This window comes from Orcinus orca, chromosome 20 (assembly GCF_937001465.1).
Source record: "Orcinus orca chromosome 20, mOrcOrc1.1, whole genome shotgun sequence".
Lineage (NCBI taxonomy): Eukaryota > Metazoa > Chordata > Mammalia > Artiodactyla > Delphinidae > Orcinus > Orcinus orca.
The window spans coordinates 13,883,341-13,907,035 of record NC_064578.1 but is presented as its reverse complement, the minus strand read 5'-3'; the positions used below and the strand labels follow the sequence as shown (position 1 = coordinate 13,907,035).

Here is a 23,695-nt window from a genome sequence, read left to right as displayed (position 1 = left end):
TAATTGCATATGTTTTCAGAGAGGCATCCAATTACAGTTTTTGTGTCAACTAGATATGAAAAATGCTCCTCTCCTCCTATCCATTGACCATATGGTAGGGCATTTTGTCATTGCATACTATTCCTGTTTCCAAATTTATTTGTTAAGTGCATTCAAATATAATTACAGAAAACAATATACTGCAAACCAGACTTAATTACATGTTCTCCTTAATCTACAAATAGTGTCAAATGGCCCCAAAGGATATTCTGACACTTGCCTAGAATTGGAGGGATAGCTGATAGTTTTCGACAAATACAGAAGAAACCTGTATCTTTTAGCTGCCAATTTCTGCTCTGCCTAAACGCTGTTGTTCTTCTTTTTGACATAAAATCTTGATGCCAGCAATCTCCAGAAGAATCATCAAAAGCAGGGGTGGGAAAAGTGCAGCCCATTGCCTGTTTCTATAAACAAACTGTTACTGGAAGACAGCCACGCCCATTCATGTACATATATTGTCTACAGCTTCTTTCACACTACAGTGGAGAGTTGAGTAGCTGTGATGGACCACGAGTCCCAAAAGGTCTAAAATATTTATTATTCAGTCCTGTACAGGAAAAGTTTGCCAATTTTTTGGGCACAGGGGTCTAAAGAAATACCCGTATGCCACCTCTTCTGATGGCATATTTTTGGACAACTCCTTTAAATTTTCAGAGCTTCTGTTTCTTCATCAATAAAACTAATCAATATGCTTAGTATTACTGGGGTGCTATGATGACTGAAGGATACACTGTGAATAAGTGACAGAGACCCTGCCTAGTTTATAAAATAGTATATGTTATTCATTATTTTCCCCAAAACCTACATTTAGCCCTGAAGTCAAACTACAAAGTGAAGACTCCAATGAGCGTGCCCCATTGGACATATATTTAGCTAATAATGGTTATACCTGACAACTGGCAAACACTCCTTATTATTTAGCAAGCTTCAACTTGCTTATTAGACATGGTGTCTTTCCGAAGGAGGGACAGATGGGATGAAAACTCAAAGCCCCCAAAAATAAAAAATAAATCTTAAAAGTCCTGAGATGAGTTTTTTCCCTGAAGAGAATATTTTAAAGTAAGCTTATAAATCAGTTTTTAAAAAAAAAAAACTCAAACAAAAACACATTTGAACCACCTCCAAGATCTTAGAAATTTCAGTGTCTAGCAAAGAGACAGACAATAAAGAGGTCTTTAGTAAATATTTGCAGAATAGATGAATGCATGCATGCATGCATGCATGAGTAGTAGCATCTTTAAAGCACATTAGTCTGAGATAAATGACCGATCCAGGTGGTGTTCTGATGCATTATAGTCCCCTTGACCTTTGGTAAGGTTTAGAGGATATGTGTTGTTTCTCTTTAAAGTTCCCTTCAAATGGAGTCCATCACAAGACATTTAACTAGTTACTAGAAATTTACTCAACACAATTTGAAATATACTTCTCCTTCAGTAGCTGTTTTGCTTTCACTTCTCAGTACCATTTCTCGTAAATTGAAGTGATTTTCACATGAACTGTGTATGTGTGTTATGTGGCAGCTTAACCTGCTGAGAAAGACTGGGGATGGGTGGGCCACTTACCCACGGCCCCTTTCCTGGTGATGACAACTCAGGGACCAAACTCAAGTCACTGACTCAAGTCTAATGACCCAACGAATAGATGTTACCTTGTCCTAGTAGTTCCTAGCAGTATCACCATTTAGCCTTCCTACATTAAAAAAAAATAATAATGTCTATTTTGTTGCTCACTTTTTAAATACTTCCGGAGGAGTAAATCCCAAGGCTGTAGAGCTGAACGGAACAACTCAAAGCTGAATCCTCTCAATCCTTGCCTCCTCTTTTCCAGCCTGGACACCTGTTATTACCGCTTCAAGTTGACCAACAAGGGACGTCGGGTCCAACAGTTGTTCTGGATGAATGAAGATTTCTGTCCCCAAGAAAAGCTGGGTAAGAAGAGACTGGCTAAGAAGAGGTGTGCTAAGAGCCACTGCCAATCCCAGTGCTCCCGGGCACCCAGGGATCCTCAAAGCCCCGTGTTTCAACTCCACCCCATCAGGATGGAGCTGTACCCAGGCCAGACGATTGACGTGATACTTGAAGGCTATTCTGCCACTCCCAGGGTAAGAGGACACACATTTAGAAGCTATTATTCTCCTAAATAAATCTTTGCTCTATTTCTTAGGAGAGTCCCTTGACATTTATCTGAAGAAAGGCTGTGGTTTCTCAAGGATTGCATACAGCACTGAGTTACCATGGCAGCACCCATTGCATTCAAGGTTCAGCTCTGCTGAGTTTTCTGTTTGTTTCTACAGCTACCATGAACCCAGTCTTAAAATACTGTTTAAAGCAGGTTCTCATCCCCAGAGTCAACAGAGCCAGTAAGTCTCTGGTAGAGGGACATCCACTGTCCAGCCAAAGCTAAGCCCCTGATTAATACTTAGCAGTATTCACTTAATATTTATTTTTAAGAAAATGTTTTTCTTAAAATTTCTCGGCTGCCTCTCCTATCCAGGTATTGGGATATCCTTAGTTCCTTCCCTCTCAGCTTGACTCAACAGCATCACATTTATAATCATCATCTTTTTATGTATCAATGAAAGAGCTGCATTTATCTTCAGCAACTCTGATGTTCTGCTCTTATTCACATTATCACCATTCTGCTTAAGACATTTAGGCAGATCCAACCATGTGTCTGTTTATTCCTATTCCCTCATGGAGGCTGGAAACCGTTAACAACCTAAAAGAAAGACTTCTGAAATCACTTACAAGCCTCTTCACAAAGGCAGACTTTGTGAATGAGAAATGATGGTTACCTGAGCTCCTGTTGGTGTCACCAAATTAGGATGTGATGCTGAACTTTCTCCTCATGAAAATAGGAAACAGTAAGAAATTGCCTCCCAGCAGACGAGACGGGAAAGCTGGTTCCCTGCTTAGTTCCTCGAGGGTCATGGATGGCACTTTGCTTCACTTACGTTGTTTCTTCACAGAACATTTTCAGGAAAAACACATCCTTAGTTTAAAAAAGAAGGTTATTTCCCATTATGGAGTGTATAATATGTTTTTTCTCTCTGTTACTGAGGGGTTCAGCCAACTTTCACTGAGTATGTACCACATGACACACACCGTGCTAGGCACCAAGGATGCAAAGATGAATAGAATGCAGACCCTCATCTCAAGACACTGACAGTCTGTTGCAGGCATGTTTACAGTGTTGTTCTCAACAGTTGACTGTATTTTAAAGGCATTAAATCTGAGCTGCTGGGGTTCTAAATTCAGTTGCAGCTTTACTAAAATCTCCCCTGTATTCCAAGTTCTGCTACATAATTGAGAAGACTTGAATTCATTAACATCTGACACCTGAGCAATCTTCAATAAAGGCTATTCATGTTATAAATTCACTTTGAGTCCTTTCTACTCTATAAAAATCTAAGGCTCTTAGGTCCAAAGAAGTGTTAATTACCGTACACGATTTTTAAATATTCAAATGTGAAAGGCAAAATTTTTCCAGCCAGCTTCCAACTACCTTGATAAGAAATTGTGTGTAACTACCATTGAATATTTTTGTTCAACTGTAGTTGAGTTACAATGTCGTGTTAGTTTCAGGTGTACAGCACAGTGATAGCCCATGAAGGATTTTTATCTGCATCTTCCATCACTGTCTTGTGTATCCAGTCCCTAACAGCCCTGATAAATCTTCCATAAGTACACTGGATGAGCTGAATGTAAATTGATTGTGTCCTCAGGGACAGTCAGCAGTAGACACAGGACCCATCCTGGACACATCTAACCAATCAGACTTTGTGTGACAGAGACCCATCCCTGACATGCACTGCTCAGAAAAATGTGTTCCTCCCTGGTGTCCCCAGGCAGATAGTTGAGAATCATTTTGCTGATTGTTGAGAATTAGGTCTTCCAAGCTATAGAGGTTCCACAAACGCTGGTATATCTTGTCTGCAGATAGTCAAAGAAAAGCTGGTGTGCCACACCATCATCGGGACACAAAAGGGGAAGAGCCTGGTGATGACGGTGAACATCATCTGTGAGTTCGTGGCACCGTTCATCCAGCTCTCCACCAAGCAACTCGTATACCGACTGGAGAAGGTCAGTGGGGCTGTGTTGGGGAGGGCCGGGTGCTCCAGCTAGGGGTGCGCATGTTCACGCTTTCATTTTGGAAGCTAAATTAATGGGAATCCTGTTACACCCACACCCAGCCAATGTTTTTTAAGCTTCAGAGGCCAATACACATTCAACTAAAAATTCTGAATCTAAACCTACATTCTTTTGAAAAGTGAATTGCCATAGAAATTCTACTTCCATCATCCCTGATGTATAAGACCAAAGTGAAGGGGTATTCCAGTGCACTGAAAATGCATTTCAGTCCATCATTTTACTCTAACTAGGTAAAATAAACATCACAGTATAGAAATGGTTGGAGAAGAATTATTGATAATTACAGTAACCAGTAAGAATAGCTGCCACTATTGATTGGTACGTGCTGGGCATTGAGCCATGTTCATTACATACATTTTCCCATTTGTCCCTCACAGCAATCTCTGCAGGAGCTTCTCTTTCCCATGATACACAGGAGGAAACTGAGACACAACTTAAGCTATTTTGTAGATCACCTAACACTGCTTGGGAATAAACAACTTAAACTATTTGATTCACATTCTTTGATGTATATGCCCATAACTGTCTATAACTTTATGTGCCGTTAAGGGTGAGTGGTAAGTGGGGGAGGCCCAGAACAGGGGAGAGATGGGGATGACTGCTGCTCAGGGCAGTGGGCTGGGTGGTGAAGAGGAGGGGAGATATCACAGCAGGACTTGACCTAGTCCTAGGCAGGTTTCCAGCAGAGAATTATTTACTGTTCAGGACAGGTATGTGTGGAACATTTCCTCTGGGTCAAGGGCTGTGTGGGTGCTAAAAATCTGACATAGTCACAACTAAGAGACTGGTTGAGGTTACAAACTGTCAACAAACTATTAAAATTTAATTGTTTAAATTATAATTCTAAACAGCGCTATGAAGAAGAGGTATAAGTGGCAGTGAGAGTATGTATCAGGAGACATGACCTTATTTGTACATGAGGTCATAGATGGCTTCCTTGAGCAAATGCCTCAAGTTGGGACTGGGAGGACAAATAGAAGTCGGTCTGGTGACAAGTGGGGAAGAGAGAGGTAGGGAACAACATATGCAAAGGGCCTGAGTCACGAGAGAGCTTGGTCAGCATAAAACCTGAAGGGCCACCTCAGACAGAGATTATGCCAAGAATGACAATGAAGTCCATCTAGAGAAGTGGGCAGGGGCCAGGTGTGTGTGGCTTGACTGGGACACATGTTGTGAACTTCGGGTTTTGTTTTGGGTGACCATTGGAGGGCTTCAGGGAAGGGAGTGACATGGTCAGATGTATTCATTGAAACAGTCACGCTGGCTGCGGAGTGGAGTATTTATCAACACCTACCACGTGCCAGGCACTGTGTCGGGTCGTAGAGATACAACAGTGAGAATATTCCCTCCGTGATGAACTTCACAACCAACTGGGAAGACCAAGCATTAAGGAAGATCCCGTGGTGTGATCTATGCTGTCACACGAAAGGACTGGGTGTGGCAGTGCCTAACCGGTCATGGGAGAACAAACCAGGGTTCCTTCTGTTAACGGAGGCTAGCAAGAGAATGTTCAAGACCATTTGTTCTGGTGCATTCTATATATATTGTTCATATTAAATAAATATCTGTTGAACACCCACCATGGATAAGGTGCTCTGCCAGAAGATGAATAAGGGAACTTATAGGCTAGTACAGGAGGTGAGATGTACAAGTTCAATTCAAATCAACAAATAATTTTTGAGCACCTGCAGTGTATTAGGCAGTAAAGACACAGCAAAAACCCTAACCTAACAAACTGGTGGGGAATGTAGACACTGAAGAAGTAGGATAAAGGTTTCAGTTACAGGATGCTAAACTAACTGTGACAATCTCCATGAGACATATAAAAAGAAAATACTACCAGAATTCCTTCTACAGTTGTTAAGCTTTCATTGCTGTTTTAAATTCTTCCTTTTTCAAGTAATCAGGAAAGATATTTACTGGCAACAGCTGTGCCAAAGTTGGTTGCATCATATTCTCTCTAAATGTAGCCATTCAGAGAACATTCAGTGAAGATTTATTGAATAGCTATTCTGTGCAAGACATTACAGTATATGATAAATATGCAGCTTAGTTTCCTATTAGATTTTTTTTCCAAAGTACATAAACACTCATAAAAATGTGTGGGTAGTGTTCCTTTTCCTCTGTTTATATTCTTTTTTTTAAAAAAAAAAAGCATATTCTTGTTTAAATGTATACTGTTTGAATTTATCACTAGAATAAAATAGCAAATATTTTGAATATGACAGTGACTTGTTGAATTTAAAGAATGAATTCAGTCATTACGCCCTAGTTGTTTTTGTCCTTCTCTCCTTCCTCCCAAATATCGCAAGTTTGAAATCTGTCCTACTACTGTATTCTTCATTGTTCATTTCCTGCTCACATTTCACTCCATATCAGGGACAATGAAGAAATGCGACTTCATTACCCAGGGTGTGCAGGAGACCTGTCTTGGTACACCCAATTATCCATTCTGTCTCCTTGTTTTTGGCTCAGGGCAGTGTATCTGATTTAGTACCTTAGACTTTAATGATACCAAGCCTGCCTATGGGAAGAATTTTTCTATAACCGTTTCCTCAGATTTGATCTGCTCTATAACTATTGTACCGTTCAGAAGCCACGGTACTATTGTACCGTTCAGAAGAGATAAAACCACATCTCTGTGGAATTGAAAAGGTCAATTGAAACTAGCAGTCAGTTTGCTTCATGAAGTCCAGAAGCAAATCCTGTCTCCTGATATTTGGCGAGACAAGCCAGAGAGAAAGGGTCATTTTAAAATAGAACGGGTTCTCTGTCCATCGGCTCTTTCTCATCACTAACCTCTAAATGGCCTCTTGCCAAAACCAACCGAGTGTGGCTTCTTCACTTCAAAGCTACCTGCAGTGACACAGCAGCCTGGGGGGAAGGTCGAAAGTGCTGCTTCATCCCTCTCCAAACGGTAGTATGAAATCTGCAAGTGCAAGGTGAACCCAGTACCTATATTACCATGTTAGAGGGAAGGGAACAGTGGCAGCTTCTCGTCGTAAGTGCCAGACCGAACCTCCGAAAAAACTTTGGGAGTGCACAAGGGGCTAATGAGGTACAACCGAGGCAGGTGGCTCAAGCCAACTTTATGGACTGAATGTCTGTGTCCCCCAAAAATTCATACACCAAAGCCCTAATTCCGTATATGATCATGTTGTAAGTGGGGGCTTTGGGAAGGGATAGGGTCGTGGAGGTGGAGCCCTCATGAATGGGATTAGTGCCCTTATAAGAAAAGACAAGAGAGGTGATCTTTCTCTCAGGCATGTGAGGACACAGTGAGAAGACAGCTATCTACAAACCAAGAAGTGGGCTCTCACCAGACACTGGATGTGCTGGCACCTTGATCTTGGACTCCCCAGCCTCCAGAACTATGAGACGTCAATGGCTGTTGTTTAAACCACTCAGTCTGTGATATTTGTTATAGCAGCCTGAACTGACTAAGACACCATGGACACTGGTCACCCAAGCTCGCTCAGAGCCAGTGGCTCCAGGAACCACAGTGGAAGAAAGACTATGCTGGACAAAGAAGCAGAGGCAGAGCAAAGCATGGAATCAGGAGGACTTAACTGAAATTGGAACAGGGAGAAAAGCAAATCAAAACAAATAGGTCTGGGAAAAATAGGCTAGAGTTGTTGGAAGAGCCAGGGAATGGGAGGGAGATTCTTTTTGGAGGCCAGAGACTGAGGTTTCCGGTCACTTCCTAGTGATATTAAAGGACCCCCTTTCCAAGGCACACAATGAACAATGTGGATCCCAATGTCAGAGTGAGAAAAATCCAGTCTGACCGGAAACTTCCAGCTTAAGATCCATTTATGATGTTTTCTACTGCTGAAAAATGAAATTTGATCTAACAGAGTGAACCATGCTTCTAAATCAACTCTCCCAGTGTTATCAAGAAAATTTTCAGGAAATAGTTATGAGCGTTTGTCAATATAGCAAGATAAATATATTTGCAAATTGGGTATTTTAAGCATGAAAAGAATATTGTGTAAGGAAAAAATGTTTTATTCACTGTAATGATACATGGGTTCTTCCATAACATATCATTCATTTATTAAACTTTGTTTTATGATGCTGTGGAAACTTCTGTAGTAACAGTTCTACCCAGAGGCATGGCTTATATAGGTTTTTTTAAACCAGGCAACAAGAAAGTAAGAAAATCTAATCTGTTTTCTGGCTTAAGTAGGATCTCTTCTAGTGAAATGGATACATAGATACATAGAAAATATCTATACATATATCTACATCTATATTAATCCCTTGTAGAGATTTAGATAAATCATTTGGAATGTATGGTGGACTACTGAGAAGTGAACCTATATAATATATAGATATAAATTATCTATATCTTGATAGATAGATGACAGATATAATATAAATCCATACATCTATAGATATAAATAGAGAGAATGCTAATTCTGCTGTTAACAATGACTATCAGACATTTGTTGCTAAAGGCTTACTGTGTTTACCATAAGCTGGTTTGTTTCCTCTCTTCTCTTTTTTGCAGAAACCTAACACTATCCTGGAACCTGATTACCAGCCCTTGGTCATGAAGAACATTTCCAACCTGCCTGTGAACGTGTTGCTCTCAACAAGTGGACCCTTCTTTATCTGCAAGGCTGATAAATCCCCACTGCCCTCAATTCCTGAGGTAACTGGACAGAGGGTGTCCTAACTCCTAGGCGGGTGCTGCGTGTGTGATAAAAGAAGAGAATAGTACTGGTACACTGCCTAATTTCAGACGAGAAAAAGATAAAGAATCCAGGAAACAGAGAGGAAAAATCTAAAATGAGTCATAATATCAATAAATTCTGATATCAATTGGTAGGAAAACCATTATTTACAATGTGAGAGCTTCTTGCTCATTATTATGACCCTTTCCTTCCTGCCCATTATAACGAAGCTCAACTTTAGAAAACAGTGACTTCCCACTAATGAGAGGAAAGATCTTTTAATCCCCCTCAAGTCTGACTAAAACTCAAATTTGACCAAAACTCAAAGCCCCAACCCTAAACCAGCCAGCCCATCTCCAGATAGTGAGAAATGTGAACCAGGCTGAAGCAGGAGGCTGTGAGCTCCCCTGGCCACCAGTCTGGGGCAGGATGCAGTGTTCTCTGAACATTCCCACAAGATCATCCCCGTGATCCTTGGCTGGGCATGAGCACACCAGTGGGAATGGCTGGGCCCTGGGGCAGGTGGCACTGCAGAGCGGCAGGGAAGGAGGATTGAAGGAGAGACCAGCCCCACACCCCATGGTGTTCGGCCTCCCAGTCCAGGGAGATAGCTAATGGAGAAGTGATATAGAGGAGGAAGTGAGGGCAGGCAGCAATCGCAGGATCTCAGAAGAGGGAGCCTGGGACTTAAGGACGTCTGCTATGAGCCACACTTGGGGAGACGGATCTTTGTGGAAGATGGGGGATAGAGCCACTGGGTGAGAGCGTGTTGCAGACAGTACTGCACTGCCACCCTCCCCTGCCCTTCCTTCCTCACTGATTCTTTAGTGGGTCTCATTCAAACATGATTTGGGGGAAAAAAATAGCTAAGATCTTTGAACAGAGAAATAAAAGGAGAAGATGATCATAAGCAAGAGGCAGTTGAAAACCTCCTGCAAGGGAACCTATGCCAGGAAGAAAACCCACAGTACAAACAGGGAGTTCTCTACAGTCTCACAGAAATTACAGGTGATATGACCTGTCTTTAAAAAGAGCTCAGGGACAAGATAAAAGTGTTCAAAGAGGGGATGAAGAGTGAACTCAAGAGCAGAGGAAAACAAATGGATGAGAAAATGAAAATTCAGGTATTAGCAGCTTTCTCTGTCTGGGTGGGAGGTTAGACCCACTCTTGTCCCTCCTGAAATGTTAATAAAAGTAGAAATGTTCAACAGGAAAGACACCCAGAGCAATAAAATAAAAGGGGAAGAGGAGGGTATAACCAAATAATGAGAGATTTAAACAAATTCTAGAAGATAGAATGAGGAAGGGAGTGGGTGGACAAAAAGGCATAAAGACCTGAAGCATGGAAAATTCACCAGTGAGGCTGCAAAGAAGTGGGAGTCATTCAGCCCAAGTAGCCTGGGCTTAGAGGCAACGAGTGGAGCAGAGGGCTGAAAACAGAGGGATTCTGTCTGTGCACCAGCCTGCTGTCCCTGCTGACCCCACTCAAAAGACATGGGCAGCTGACTCTTATCCCAAGACATAAAGATAAATGCTCCTCCCCAGAGAAACTCATCAAAACGTTCGGGGAAATTGAATGTTTCCTGTGTCAGTGTCGATACCCCAGAATAATCCCTGGTGTCTGAGTTGTGTGCATCACCTGATTTTCCCCTCTCTGCCCAAAAAAACTGTTCCATAGACCTGCTGTGCTACAGGAATTGAGAAACTGTGGCCTCGGGATTGTCGGGATGCCACGGTGGGTCAGGAACTGCTGTTTCTTGTAATAACTCTTGCAGTACATTTTGACCTTTTATATTACTTGCACATATAACTTTAATAAAAAGCATACATATAATTTTAAAAATAAAGAACTTCTACAAATCAACAGGAAAAATACCAACAACCCAATAGAAAAATAGGCAAAGGAAATGAACAGAGAGTTCACAAAAAGAAAAAGAAAATAGCTTTTAAATATATGAGAATATGCCCAACTTTACTCATGTTGGAAGAAATGCAAATTAAAATTGCTATGAAACACATTATTTTTCCTATAAGATTGGCAAAGAGCAAAAATTGGATAATGCTTTGTGTTAGGGAGGGCATGTGGAAACAGGCATCCCCTAAGGTATTGAGGAAGTGTACATTGGAAGATAGTATGGCAGTAGCCGTCAACATTTTTTTTTTTTTAGTCATCAGTTTTATACACATCAGTGTATACATGTCAATCCCAATCGCCCAGTTCATCATACCACCAACCCCAGCCCCCCACAGCTTTCCCCCCTTGGTGTCTATACGTTTGTTCTCTACATCTTTGTCTCAACTTCTGCCCTGCAAACTGGATCATCTGTACCATTTTTCTAGGTTCCACATATGTGTTAATATACGATATTTGTTCTTCTCTCTCTGACTTACTTCACTCTGTATGACAGTCTCTAGATCCATCCACATCTCAACAAATGACCCAATTTCATTCCTTTTTATGGCTGAGTAATATTCCATTGTATATATGTACCACATCTTCTTTATCCATTCATCTGTCAATAGACATTTAGGTTGCTTCCATGACCTGGCTCTTGTAAATACTGCTGCAATGAACATTGGGGTGCATGTGTCTTTTTGAATTATGGTTTTCTCTGGGTATATGCCTAGTAATGGGATTGCTGGATCATATGGTAATTCTGTTTTTAGTTTTTGAAGGAACCTCCATACTGTTCTCCATAGTGGCTGTATCAATTTACATTCCCACCAACAGTGCAGGAGGGTTCCCTTTTCTCCATACCCTCTCCAGCATTTGTTGTTTGTAGATTTTCTGATCATGCCCATTCTAACTGGTGTGAGGTGACATTGTAGTTTTGATTTGCGTTTCTCTAATAATTAGTGATGCTGAGCAGCTTTTCATGTGCCTCTTGACCATCTGTATGTCTTCTTTGGAGAAATGTCTATTTAGGTCTTCAGCCCATTTTTGGATTGGGTTGTTTGTTTTTTTAATATTGAGCTGCATAAACTGTTTATATATTATGGAGATTAATCCTTTGTCCGTTGATTCATTTCCAAATATTTTCTCCCATCCTGAGGGTTGTCTTTTCGTCTTGTTTATGGTTTCCTTTGCTGTGCAAAAGCATTTAAGTTTCATGAGGTCCCATTTTTTTATTTTTGTTTTTATTTCCATTACTCTAGGAGGTGGATCAAAGAAGATCTTGCTGTGATTAATGTCAAAGAGTGTTCTTCCTGTGTTTTTCTCTAAGAGTTTGATAGTGTCCGGTCTTACATTTAGGGCTCTAACCCATTTTGAGTTTATTTTTGTGTATGGTGTTAGGGAGTGTTCTAATTTCATTCTTTTACATGTAGCTGTCCAGTTTTCCCAGCACCACTTACTGAAGAGACTGTCTTTTCTCCATTGTATATCCTTGCCTCCTTTGTCATAGATTAGTTAACCATAGGTTCATGGGTTTATCTCTGGGCTTTCTATCTTGTTCCATTGATCTATATTCCTGTTTTTGTGCCAGTACCATATTGTCTTGATTACTGTAGCTTTGTAGTATAGTCTGAAGTCAGGGAGTCTGATTCCTCTTGAGTTTTTATCCCTCAAGACCGCTTTGGCTATTCGGGGTCTTTTGTGTCTCCATACAAATTTTAAGATTTTTTGTTCTAGTTCTGTAAAAAATGCCATTTTTAATTTCATAGGGATTGCACTGAATCTGTAGATTGCTTTGGGTAATAGAGTCATTTTCACAATATTGATTCTTCCAATCCAAGAACATAGTATATCTCTCCATCTGTAGGTATCATCTTTAATTTCTTTCATCAGTGTCTTATAGTTTTCTGCATACAGGTCTTTTCCCTCCTTAGGTAGGTTTATTCCTAGGTATTTTACTCTTTTTGTTGCAGTGGTAAATGGGAGTGTTTCCTTAATTGCTCTTTCAGATTTTTCATCATTAGTGTATAGGAATGCAAGAGATTTCTGTGCTTTAATTTTGTATCCTGCAACTTTACCAAATTCATTGATTGCTCTGGTGGTTTTCTGGTGGCATCTTTAGGATTCTCTATGTATAGTATCATGTCATCTGCAGACAGTGACAGTTTTACTTCTTCTTTTACAATTTGTATTCCTTTTATTTCTTTTTCTCCTCTGATTGCCGTGGCTAGGACTTCCAAAACTATGTTGAATAATAGTGGCGAGAGTGGACAACCTTGTCTTCTTCCTCATCTTAGAGGAAATGCTCTCAGTTTTTCACGTTTGAGGATGATGTTTGCTGTGGGTTGCTCGGATTTGGCCTTTATTATGTTGAGGTAGGTTCCCTCTATGCCCACTTTCTGGAGAGTTTTTATCATAAATGGGGGTTGAATTTTGTCAAAAGCTTTTTCTGCATCTATTGAGATGATCATATGGTTTTTATTCTTCAATTTGTTAATATGGTGTATCACGTTGATTGATTTGCGTATATTGAAGAATCCTCACATCCCTGGGATAAATCCCACTTGATCATGGTGTATGATCCTTTTAATGTGTTGTTGGATTCTGTTTGCTAGTATTTTGTTGAGGATTTTTACATCTATATTCATCAGTGATATTGGTCTGTAATTTTCTTTTTTTGTAGTATCTTTGTGTGGTTTTGGTATCAGGGTGATGGTGGCCTCATAGAATGAGTTTGGGAGTGTTCCTTCCTCTGCAATTTTTGGAAGAGTTTGAGAAGGATGGGTGTTAGCTCTTCTGTAAATGTTTGATAGAATTCACCTGTGAAGCCATCTGGTCCTGGACTTTTGTTTGTTGGAAGATTTTAAATCGCAGTTTCAATTTCATTTCTTGTGATTGGTCTGTTCATATTTTCTATTTCTTCCTGGTTCAGTCTTGGAAGGTTATACCTTTCTAAGAATTTGTCCATTTCTTCTAGATTGTCCATTTTATTGGTGTAGAGTTGTTTGTAGTAGTCTCCGAGGATGCTTTGTATTTCTGCAGTGTGTGTTGTAACTTCTTTTTCATTTCTAATTTTATTGATTTGAGTCCTCTCCCTCTTTTTCTTGATGAGTCTGGCCAATGGTTTATCAATTTTGTTTATCTTCTCAAAGAACCAGCTTTTAGTTTTATTGATCTTTGCTATTGTTTTCTTCATTTCTATTTCATTTATTTCTGCTCTGATTTTTATGATTTCTTTCCTTCTGCTAACTTTGGGTTTTGTTTCTTCTTCTTGCTCTAGTTCCTTTAGGTGTAAGGTTAGATTGTTTATTTGAGATTTTTCTTGTTTCTTGAGGTAAGCTTGTATAGCTATAAACTTCCCTCTTAGAACTGCTTTTGCTGCATCCCATAGGTTTTGGATTGTCGTGTTTTCATTGTCATTTGTCTCTCTATATTTTTTAATTTCCTCTTTGATTTCTTCAGGGAACACTTGGTTATTTAGTAGCGTATTGTTTAGCTTCCATGTGTTTGTGTTTTTTACGGTTTTTTTCCCTGTAATTGATTTCTAATCTCATACCATTGTTGTCAGAAAAGATGCTTGATATGATTTCAATTTTCCTAAATTTACTGAGGCTTGATTTGTGACCCAAGATGTGATCTATCCTGGAGAATGTTCCATGCACACTTGAGAAGAAAGTGTAATCTGCTGTTTTTGGAGTGAATGTCCTATAAATATCAATTAAATCTATCTGGTCTATTATGTCATTTAAAGCTTCTGTTTCCTTATTTATTTTCATATTGGGTGATCTGTCCATTGGTGTAAGTGAGGTGTTAAAGTCCCCCGCTATTATTGTGTTACCATCGATTTCCTCTTTTATAGCTGTTAGCAGTTGCCTTATGTATTGAGGTGCTCCTATGTTGAGTGCATATATATTTATAATTGTTATATCTTCTTCTTGGATTGATCCCTTGATCATTATGTACTGTCCTTCCTTGTAACATTCTTTATTTTAAAGTCTATTTTATCTGATATGAGTATTGCTACTCCAGGTTTCTTTTGATTTCCATTTGCATGCAATATCCTTTTCCATCGCCTCACTTTCAGTCTGTATGTGTCCCTAGGTCTGAAGTTGGTCTCTTGTAGACAGCACATATATGGGTCTTGTTTTTGTATCCATTCAGGGAGCCTATGTCTTTTTGTTGGAGCATTTAATCCATTCACGTTTAAGGTAATTATCGATATGTATGTTCCTGTGACCATTTTCTCGATTGTTTTGGGTTTGTTTTTGTAGGTCCTTTTTTCTCTTGTGTTTCCCACTTAGAAAAGTTCCTTTAGCATTTGTTGTAGAGCTGTTTTGGTGGTGCTGAATTCTCTTAACTTTTGCTTGTCTGTAAAGCTTTTCATTTCTCCATTGATTCTGAATGAGATCCTTACCAGGAAGAGTAATCTTGGTTGTAGGTTCTTCCCTTTCATCTCTTTAAGTATATCTGGTTTGTAGAGTTTCTGCTGAGAAATCAGCTGTTAACCTTACGGGAGTTCCCTTGTATGTTATTTGTCATTTTCCCTTGCTGCTTTCAATAATTTTTCTTTGTCTTTAATTTTTGCCAGTTTGATTACTATGTGTCTCAGCGTGTTTCTCCTTGGGTTTATCCTGTATGGGACTCGCTGCGATTCCTGGACTTAGGTGGCTATTTCCTTTCCCGTGTTAGGGAAGTTTTCTACTATAATCTCTTCACATATTTTCTCTGGTCCTTTCTCTCTCTCTTGTCCTTCTGGGACCCCTATAATGCGAATGTTGTTGCGTTTAATGTTGTCCCAGAGGTCTCTTAGGCTGTCTTCATTTCTTTTCATTCTTTTTTCTTTATTCTGTTCTGCAGCAGTGAATTCCACCATTGTGTCTTCCAGGTCACTTATCCGTTCTTCTGCCTCAGTTATTCTGCTATTGATTCCTTCTAGTGTATTTTTCATTTCAGTTATTGTATTGTTCATCTCTTTTTTTTCTTTAATTCTTCTAGGTCTTTGTTAAACATTTCTTTCATCTTCTCGATCTTTGCCTCCATTTTCTTTCCGAGGTCCTGGATCATCTTCCCTATCGTTATTCTGAATTCTTTTTCTGGAAGGTTAACCATCTCCACTTCATTTAGTTGTTTTTCTGGGGTTTTATCTTGTTCCTTCATCTGGTACATAGCCCTCTGCCTTTTCATCTTGTCTGTCTTTTTGTGAATGTGGTTTTCCTTCCACAGGCTGCAGGATTGTAGTTCTTCTTGCTTCTGCTGTCTGCCCTCTGGTGGATGAGGGTATCTAAGAGGCTTTTGCAAGTTTCCTGATGCCATCAACATTTTAAATGCCCCTACCCTTTGACCTAGTCTTTCGACTCCTAGGAATTTATCCTATAGACATAGACACAATATACAAGGATATTCATTGCAACATTGATTATAAGAACAAAAGACTGGGAGCTAATATCTATCAATAGGAGATTGGTTAAATAAATGATGGCAGAATTCAATGATGGAGTAAAATGCAGTTGTTAAAAAGAATGAGGCAACTCCATATGCACTGATTAATTATCCTCCAGTGGAAAAAGTACAGAACAGGAGTGCCTGTGTGTAAACAGTAACACATATATGAACGTGGGTTTATAGTCACGCATTATCTTTATATTCATACAAGGACAGGTAAGATACTTGTGTAGCCTTGGTTACCTCAGGGGAGGGGAACAGTTGGCTTGAGGGGAGGGGAGATGGGCACAAGGGTAACATGCTTTTCATTGTCCTATCTATTCAAAAATTAAAATGAAATATTTTTTAAAAAAATAAGGCCACACCTTGTCCTAGGACAAAATGATATAGAATATTCAACAGGGAGACATACCTTAGTGAAGTTACCAGCCTTATTGATGTCCAAAGAATTCTATGCCTTCTAAGCAATAAAGAAGAGACCCACCAAGGGAGGATTTTAGACTAACCTTGGACTTCTCCACACTTTTTGATCAATTCTCTTGATCATAAAGGGATTGTAGTAATAATTGGCATTTATATACCATACACTATGTGCTAGGCACTGCTCTGAACGCATCACAAATATATTAACTCATTTCATCCTCTTAAAAAAAGTTAGGTACTATTATTGCCCCTGTTTTACAGATGGAGAAACTGGGGGCTAGGAAGGCCAAGCAAGTTTGCCCGAGTTCACAGAGCTAGTAACTGGCAGAGGGAGGATTTGAACCCAAGCAGTCTGGCTTCAGAGTCCACGATCTTACAATTAATATCTCTTGTATAAGAAATTTTCTTCAGTTTTTTTTTTATTTCAAACATGATTTTTTAAAATAAATTAGTCTAATTCCATTTTTGTAAAATTTTATTTATCTATCTGTCATGCTTGGACTAATGTTTTACCAAATGTGAACTCTGAGAAATAATATCTTGTGAAGTTTTGAATGAATTTCTAACTTCTTCTTTGTGCTTTTGTATATAATATAAAATGTTGTGGACATGTATCATTTCCACAAAACAACAAAGTCATTCCTCTGGGGGAAGAAGTGTTTAAGTCAATCTCCAAGATATTTAAACACCAAGCATTGCGATGCCTAGTGCTGCAGATACCATGGTCTACAAGAATGACTTCTAAATTGTGGCAAGCTACCTGGGCCAAGTGGCCAGCGAGCCTTTCAGAGGGGATTAGCCAACTGAGGAGTCATTACCCTCTGACTCTTGAATCCGGTGATTCGCTTTATCAGCTGGAACCATCTGATCGTGTCACTGAAGTGCACAGTTAAATACCTGAACCTTCAAACTCAGTGGAGAGGAAAGTGCTCTGTAAACAGATTTGTTACTGTGCGCATTCTTCCTTACTGCCTCAGGGCACTTTCTGCAAAACCAGGAGGTGGCTTTCATGCCGATTAAATGTGGGGATTAAGCGATTCCTAAAAAAGCCAACTCAGAGCCAGGCTTTCTATGGGAAGGCCACTTTCTGTGGCCTTGGCATCAAGGAACACATGGGGATTTGAATCAAAGAGAGAAAAGAACAAACACAATCTACCGAACAAACTCTGTACGGCTCTGGAGTGTCATTTTAAGTTGAATAGAAAGCAGTGGAAAGTGGATACCACTATGCTGAAGAGTTAGAATTGGAGACGTTAGAAAAGAAATTAAATTACCTAATCCATCCCTTTCTGGGTCACCCTCTACAGAGCCCCTCCACCATGGGGTCCTTTAGAAAGCCTTTTTAAAATTTTCTTAAGCAAAGAACTTTTCCCACTTATCTAGGAAGAATGTTTTACAATCTAATTTATTTTCAGTTAAGAATATTTCATAATAATTATTCATTGCAGATTTTCCTTTTACAACTCCTCAATCCTTACAACCTCACAACGCTTATCAACATCTCTTTTTTCATATCATTTTTCTTCAAATTTTTCTTGCTTTCATTTTCAACTATTAAAAAATATATGTGTGTGTAAGTGCATAGAGATAGATAGATATGGGTAGATATAGATATCGATAGCGATATACTAGCAGTTTAACTATGTAAAGTGTGGTTACATAGTTATGGATAAAGTGTATATATACGTATTTCCTACTAATCTGTGTGTCTGTATGTATATGTGTGTGCATATATATATATATGTATATAACTTTGGTTGTCCTATTTCATGTATCAGGTTGGAAATGCACAGTATGGAGGTTGGTAATTCCCCATTATCTTGTTTGTAGCCTATTAAACTGGAGATGGGTGAAGAAAAAGACCTGCTAGTCAAATTCAACCCTTTCTATAAAAACGATTTGAATACCTGGGTGGCAGAAGAAGTTCTAGAAATCAAGTATGTGGAGCACCCTCAAGTGGACAGCCTGCACCTGCGTGGAGAAGTGAATTACCCCAACCTCACCTTTGAGACCATGGAGCTGGATTTTGGCTGTATCCTGAACGATACTGAGGTGATCCGCTACATCACAGTCACCAACTGCAGCCCCCTGGTTGTGAAGTTTCGCTGGTTCTTCCTGGTGGATGATGAGGAAAATCAGATAAGGTACCAACTAGCGTGGCAATCCTGCAGAGCTCTCCCCTGCTCTTCATTTTTTTCTCCTTCGGGCTTTGCACTTTGTTTCCTGTATTCTGAGTACTGGTCTCTCATGAATACTTTCACTTCCAACAACTAATCATTGACAGAAGGAACAAAGAGCCATGGTCCATCCTAGGTTTCCAAACAGGAGAAGCAGATAAAACATCTTTGAAAGCCCCAATTGCCACCAAATTAACAAAGTGATATCCCTAAGCCTGCTCTAATTTTGAATCTAGTGGTTGGATCATTAGAAATTTATCACTAAAAATAGTCTTCATAGAGTTTCCTTAATAAGCATTTGAAACCCAAAGTACGAATTGAGCAGGGTGATACATGAGATGTGTGCTGCCCTGAGCTCTACCTTCTGCATATTTCAGTGGGTTCCATTATGGCCCATATATGTACGTATGTATATAGATATATACTTATGTACAAAATAGTGGGAGGTGGTGAGCGCCGGAAGGGAAAAGCCGTCTTTACAATATTTGGGTTTAGAAGTGTCTCTCCTGTTCAATTAGAAGCTAAAGCCAACTTAATTTGGAAAACACTCCCTTAAAGAACTAGGAACAGCCTATTTCAGTCAAGCCTCAATAACAGTTTCATGTGGGTCAAAAGCCATGTTGTTGGCCAGGATGGATGGGCTTGTGCATATTTCCTTATTGGATGTTTGGACAGCTCGGTTTTCAACACCTGAATTTTGAATGGCCATTCTTAACTGGGAGAGTCTCATGTTATTTCTAGGCTGGTCGATGCTTCCTGTACACTATCCTCATCTTGTGTATGATAGCCATCCTTTCTTTCCTGTGCCTGTTTCCATGGTAACTATGGCTTGCTCTGGATGTCTTCCATAAACATCTGATGATGACCCAGTGTAGCACCGAAGCCGGTTCTGGGCCTGAGTGATGGAGCCTGCTCACTAGGTGCCAATGACTGTTGAGGTGTGGGATGAAATTCTGTAGATGGTGAACATTTAAAATAATTATGGAAAAATCAGCCAACCTGACCTAATGAGTTTCGAACACCAGATTGTGTGAAGTTATTCTGATGGAACACAGCTAAATGAGATTTTTCTATCTGGGAGCAAGGGACATGCTTTATTTTTTTTTTTATTTTCGAGAGGCCATTTCCATAATTAAAATGATGACATTTTGAAAATGTTCTTGGCCAGTACTGGAGATGATACACTTAATTTTTCATTGGCTTAAGCACTCATTTAACCATATTTTTCCTTTCTTCTTTATCTTCTAATATCTTGATACTGAGCCTCTGCTTATATTTCATTTGTTCATTCATTCATTCATTCAGAGAGTCACTCAGAAACCATTTGATAAGTGGCTCTTATGCGCCAGGTAATGGGTGAGGTATCAGGGATACAGAAGTGAGTAAGACATGATCACTGGACTGAGGCTATTGGGGAAACGGATGTGTAAACCATGACACATGATAGTGCCAGCCTCTGAGGGATGCCGGGGGAATGAATGCTTGCAGGAGTCAGAGAAGGCTGCACTGAGAGGCACGGTTAAATGCTCCAGATGGAGAAGCAGGGAAACATTCTCAGTAAGAGGAATAGCATGTATATAAGTTCGGATTCATGGATTCTGTTGCAAGTGACAAGAAACCTGACCCTAAGTAAAAATGAAAAGCAGGGACTTCCCTGGTGGTGCAGTGGTTAAGAATCTGCCTGCCAATGCAGGGGACACAGGTTTGAGCCCTGGTCCGGGAAGATCCCACATGCCTCAGAGCAACTAAGACCGTGAGCCACAACTACTGAGCCTGCACTCTAGGGCCCACGACCAACAACTACTGAGCCCGCGTGCCTAGAGCCCGTGCTCCACAACAAGAGAAGCCACCGCAATGAGAAGCCCACAGACCGTAACGAAGAGTAGCCCCCGCTCACCACAACTAGAGAAAGCCTGCACACAGCAATGACGACCCAATGTAGCCAAAAAACAAATAAATAAAATTATTTTTTAATTTTTTTCTAAAAAAAAAAAAATGAAAAGCAAAGTTCATTCACTGGTTCCCACAACTCAAAATTTCAAGTTCATTCTGGCTTCTGGCCTGGCTTAAAGCAAGGACTCAAACAGTGTTGCTGGAGCCAGGGTCCCTGTCTCAGCTCTGCTCTCCGTCATGAGTTAGCCGCGTTCTCAGATCAGCTTTTCTCCCATGGTCACCAAGTGCTGCCAGCACTCCTGGGGCCATGTCTGTGCAGATTCTGAGCCACTGAAAAGGAACATGAGCCTTGGTCCCAGAACTTCCAGGAGATGCACTCTGATGGGACCATCTTAATCACCCTTCCTGTCCCCTCCCCTCACCGGTCACCATCAGGGGAGGGCGAAGCTCTTGATTAGCATTGGCCTGGCCGTGTGCCCCACGCCAAGCGCTGCAGTGATGACCTCAGAACCACATGGACTGAAGGGGTGGGAGTGGGGCAGATCTCCAGGCAAAAAACTGCAATATAGGAGAAGGAATGCGGGAGAGGCAGGTGGCACGCCCCTATCAGTGTCCACAGGGGACCCGTCAGTGCAGCCACAGTGCAGACTTCATCAGTGGGGGGCAGTCTGGGGAGGCGAGTCTGGGCAGGTAGGTTGGCAGCAGTGTGTGAGAGGCCTGGTATTCCATGATAAGGCACTTAGACTCTTTCTTGGAGGCAGTGGTGAGATTTGTAATCAGGAGAGTGACAGAGTCAGGTTTTTTCAGAAAGATAACCCTTAGCAGCATTCAGCACAGTTGTCCAACCCCTCCTTCCTGAAACACATTCCTTTCATGGCTTGAATAGCACCATACTCTCCTGCTTTTCCTCTTGTCCCCTCGACTGACTACTTCTCAGCTCTCGGCCAGCAGGAACTCTGCTGCAGTTGTAGGACGCAGGGCTCCCTCCTAGGCCGTCTGCTCTTCCTGGAGTTGCATTTACCGACAGCTTCACTTAGCCCCGGTTGCAGAGGCTTCTGAATGCGTATCTCCACCGAGACCCCTCGGAGTTCCAAGTGCATCACCTTCTTGACGTCTCCTCCTGGATGTCTTGCAGGTGGCTCGTGTCCAGCGTACCCCACTCCAGTCTCAGGCTCTCCCCTGCCCCCTCCCTGCCTCTCCTACAGGGCCCTTGTCCCAGTAAATGACATCACTGTCCTGGGAGGCATCCAGATTCCCTCCTCTCCCTTACCCCACGCATCAAATCCATCACCAAGTTCTACCTATTACACCTTCTAAAAACCTTTCATTCCCATCTCCACGGTTGTTACCCTAGTTGAAGCCCCGATTGCTCCTTCCTGGACAGTTGTGACAGCCCCTGACTGGGCTGTCTGCCTCCACTCCTGTGCCACAGTCCATCACCCCCTCAGCAGACAAGCAATGAGCATGTCACTGCCCTGCTTTTCAGCTTTGAAGGACGCCCATGCTTCTTGGGATAAAGTACAAAATATTCACTGTGTTCTTCAAGGCTCAGCTGCCCCTGTGCTGCCCCTGAATTCCTCTCCAGCTTCTTCTCACTTTGGTCTCCCCTTACCACACTGACTTCTTTCTGTTTACCCACCATGCTGGCCTCTTTCCCTGCCCAGTGGTGGTTTGCTGTCTAACTGCCCTCTCTCTGCTGGATGCTCTCACCTCTCCTCACCTAGTTAGCCCTGCTGCCTCACTAAGTCTTCAGCTTAAACCTCCTTCCCCAGGAAGCCTTCTCCGAGACCGCGCCCTACCCAAGGTCCCCTGTTATAGGCACCAGTAGCCTATCTCCTTGGTGACTCATCACAGTTGCAGCTATGGCTAATGGTCAACTTCCTAGCTGGTGCTTAATCCCCATGAGACTAGGGAGCACATCTGTTCTGTTGCCTCTGGATCCCAGAGCCCAGCACAGTCCATAGCACAGTCCTCAAAAGGTATTTTCTAGTTAATCAACTGCTCTCCCTGCCCCTGGTGTTTGTAGTGAGAGGAGAGTCATTTCATAACTGGTTTAACATTCTTTTCTGTTGGCTTCCTGGCACCTGCCAAATGGAAAGGTTCAAGGCATAAATATCACCTTGAAGAGAAAAAACAATGCCACTTGCTGTCTAGACATGCTCTGTCTGTGCAGCCCGTCAGAAAAACATGAACCACTCATTGGCTAAAGGTCACTTTTATCAGATATACCAACACAAACCTTTCTTTTCCAATCAGAATTCTTCTAAGCCTCACAACCAGTAAAAGAAACAAAAGCATAAAAGAAGTTTTCTTCTTCTTTTATTAGGCAGGATATGAGGAGGCCTAGACTCTCAACATTCCTGCCTGTCACAACACGTATACATCACACGTGTGTGTGTGCACGTGCATGTGTACATGCATGTCTGTGCATTTGGGAATGAGTGTGCGTGTTTGTGTGTGTGTGTGTGTGTGTGTGTGTGATTTTGTAGGGAATTCTGACTCAGACATTCAAAGCATCTCTCTTGTTTGAGCATACTTTTGGTTCCAAGTTGGCCCTCATGTCACACATAAGAACAAAGAGAGAAGTAAAGTGGGCAAGGGTGTTAGGTAAGCACTCCCTAAGCCAGTCATTGCCTTAGAAACCCACTCATCCATGCGAGTCCACGTGCATGACAGAGTTCTAGACTGAGTTTGATAGATAACAGTCCACGTGCTCACAGTACGCAAGTAATGAGGAAGCTGGGAGGACATATCAGGGCTGGGCATGGCTGCCGGCACAACAGCACTGCAGAAACGTGCCCTTTCTTCAGCCTAACTGCTTAGCCAGATAAGAGCATGATGCTTTGTGGCATCTGTGTGAAAGGGGAGCACAGGGAAGCCGACACTGAAACCAGGCTTTGCTTTTAAGAGACCAGAGAGAACCAAGCAGATGCTGGCTCAGCTGGCATCTATGCCCAGACTCAGAGCTGCAAGCTGAGGCGATGTTAGAACTTGGAT

The 23,695-nt window shown here is 41.2% G+C and overlaps 1 protein-coding gene across 1 annotated transcript in view; it reads left to right on the top strand.

Moving 5' to 3' along the window:
* HYDIN (HYDIN axonemal central pair apparatus protein) overlaps window positions 1-23,695 on the top strand; it is a 440,857-nt gene that overhangs the window by 246,977 nt on the left and 170,185 nt on the right. Inside the window, exons 21-24 of the mRNA XM_049703807.1 lie at window positions 1,867-2,140; window positions 3,978-4,121; window positions 8,704-8,847; window positions 18,459-18,772. Coding sequence (XP_049559764.1) covers window positions 1,867-2,140; window positions 3,978-4,121; window positions 8,704-8,847; window positions 18,459-18,772 — 876 coding nt within the window. The remainder of the gene's footprint in view (window positions 1-1,866; window positions 2,141-3,977; window positions 4,122-8,703; window positions 8,848-18,458; window positions 18,773-23,695) is intronic.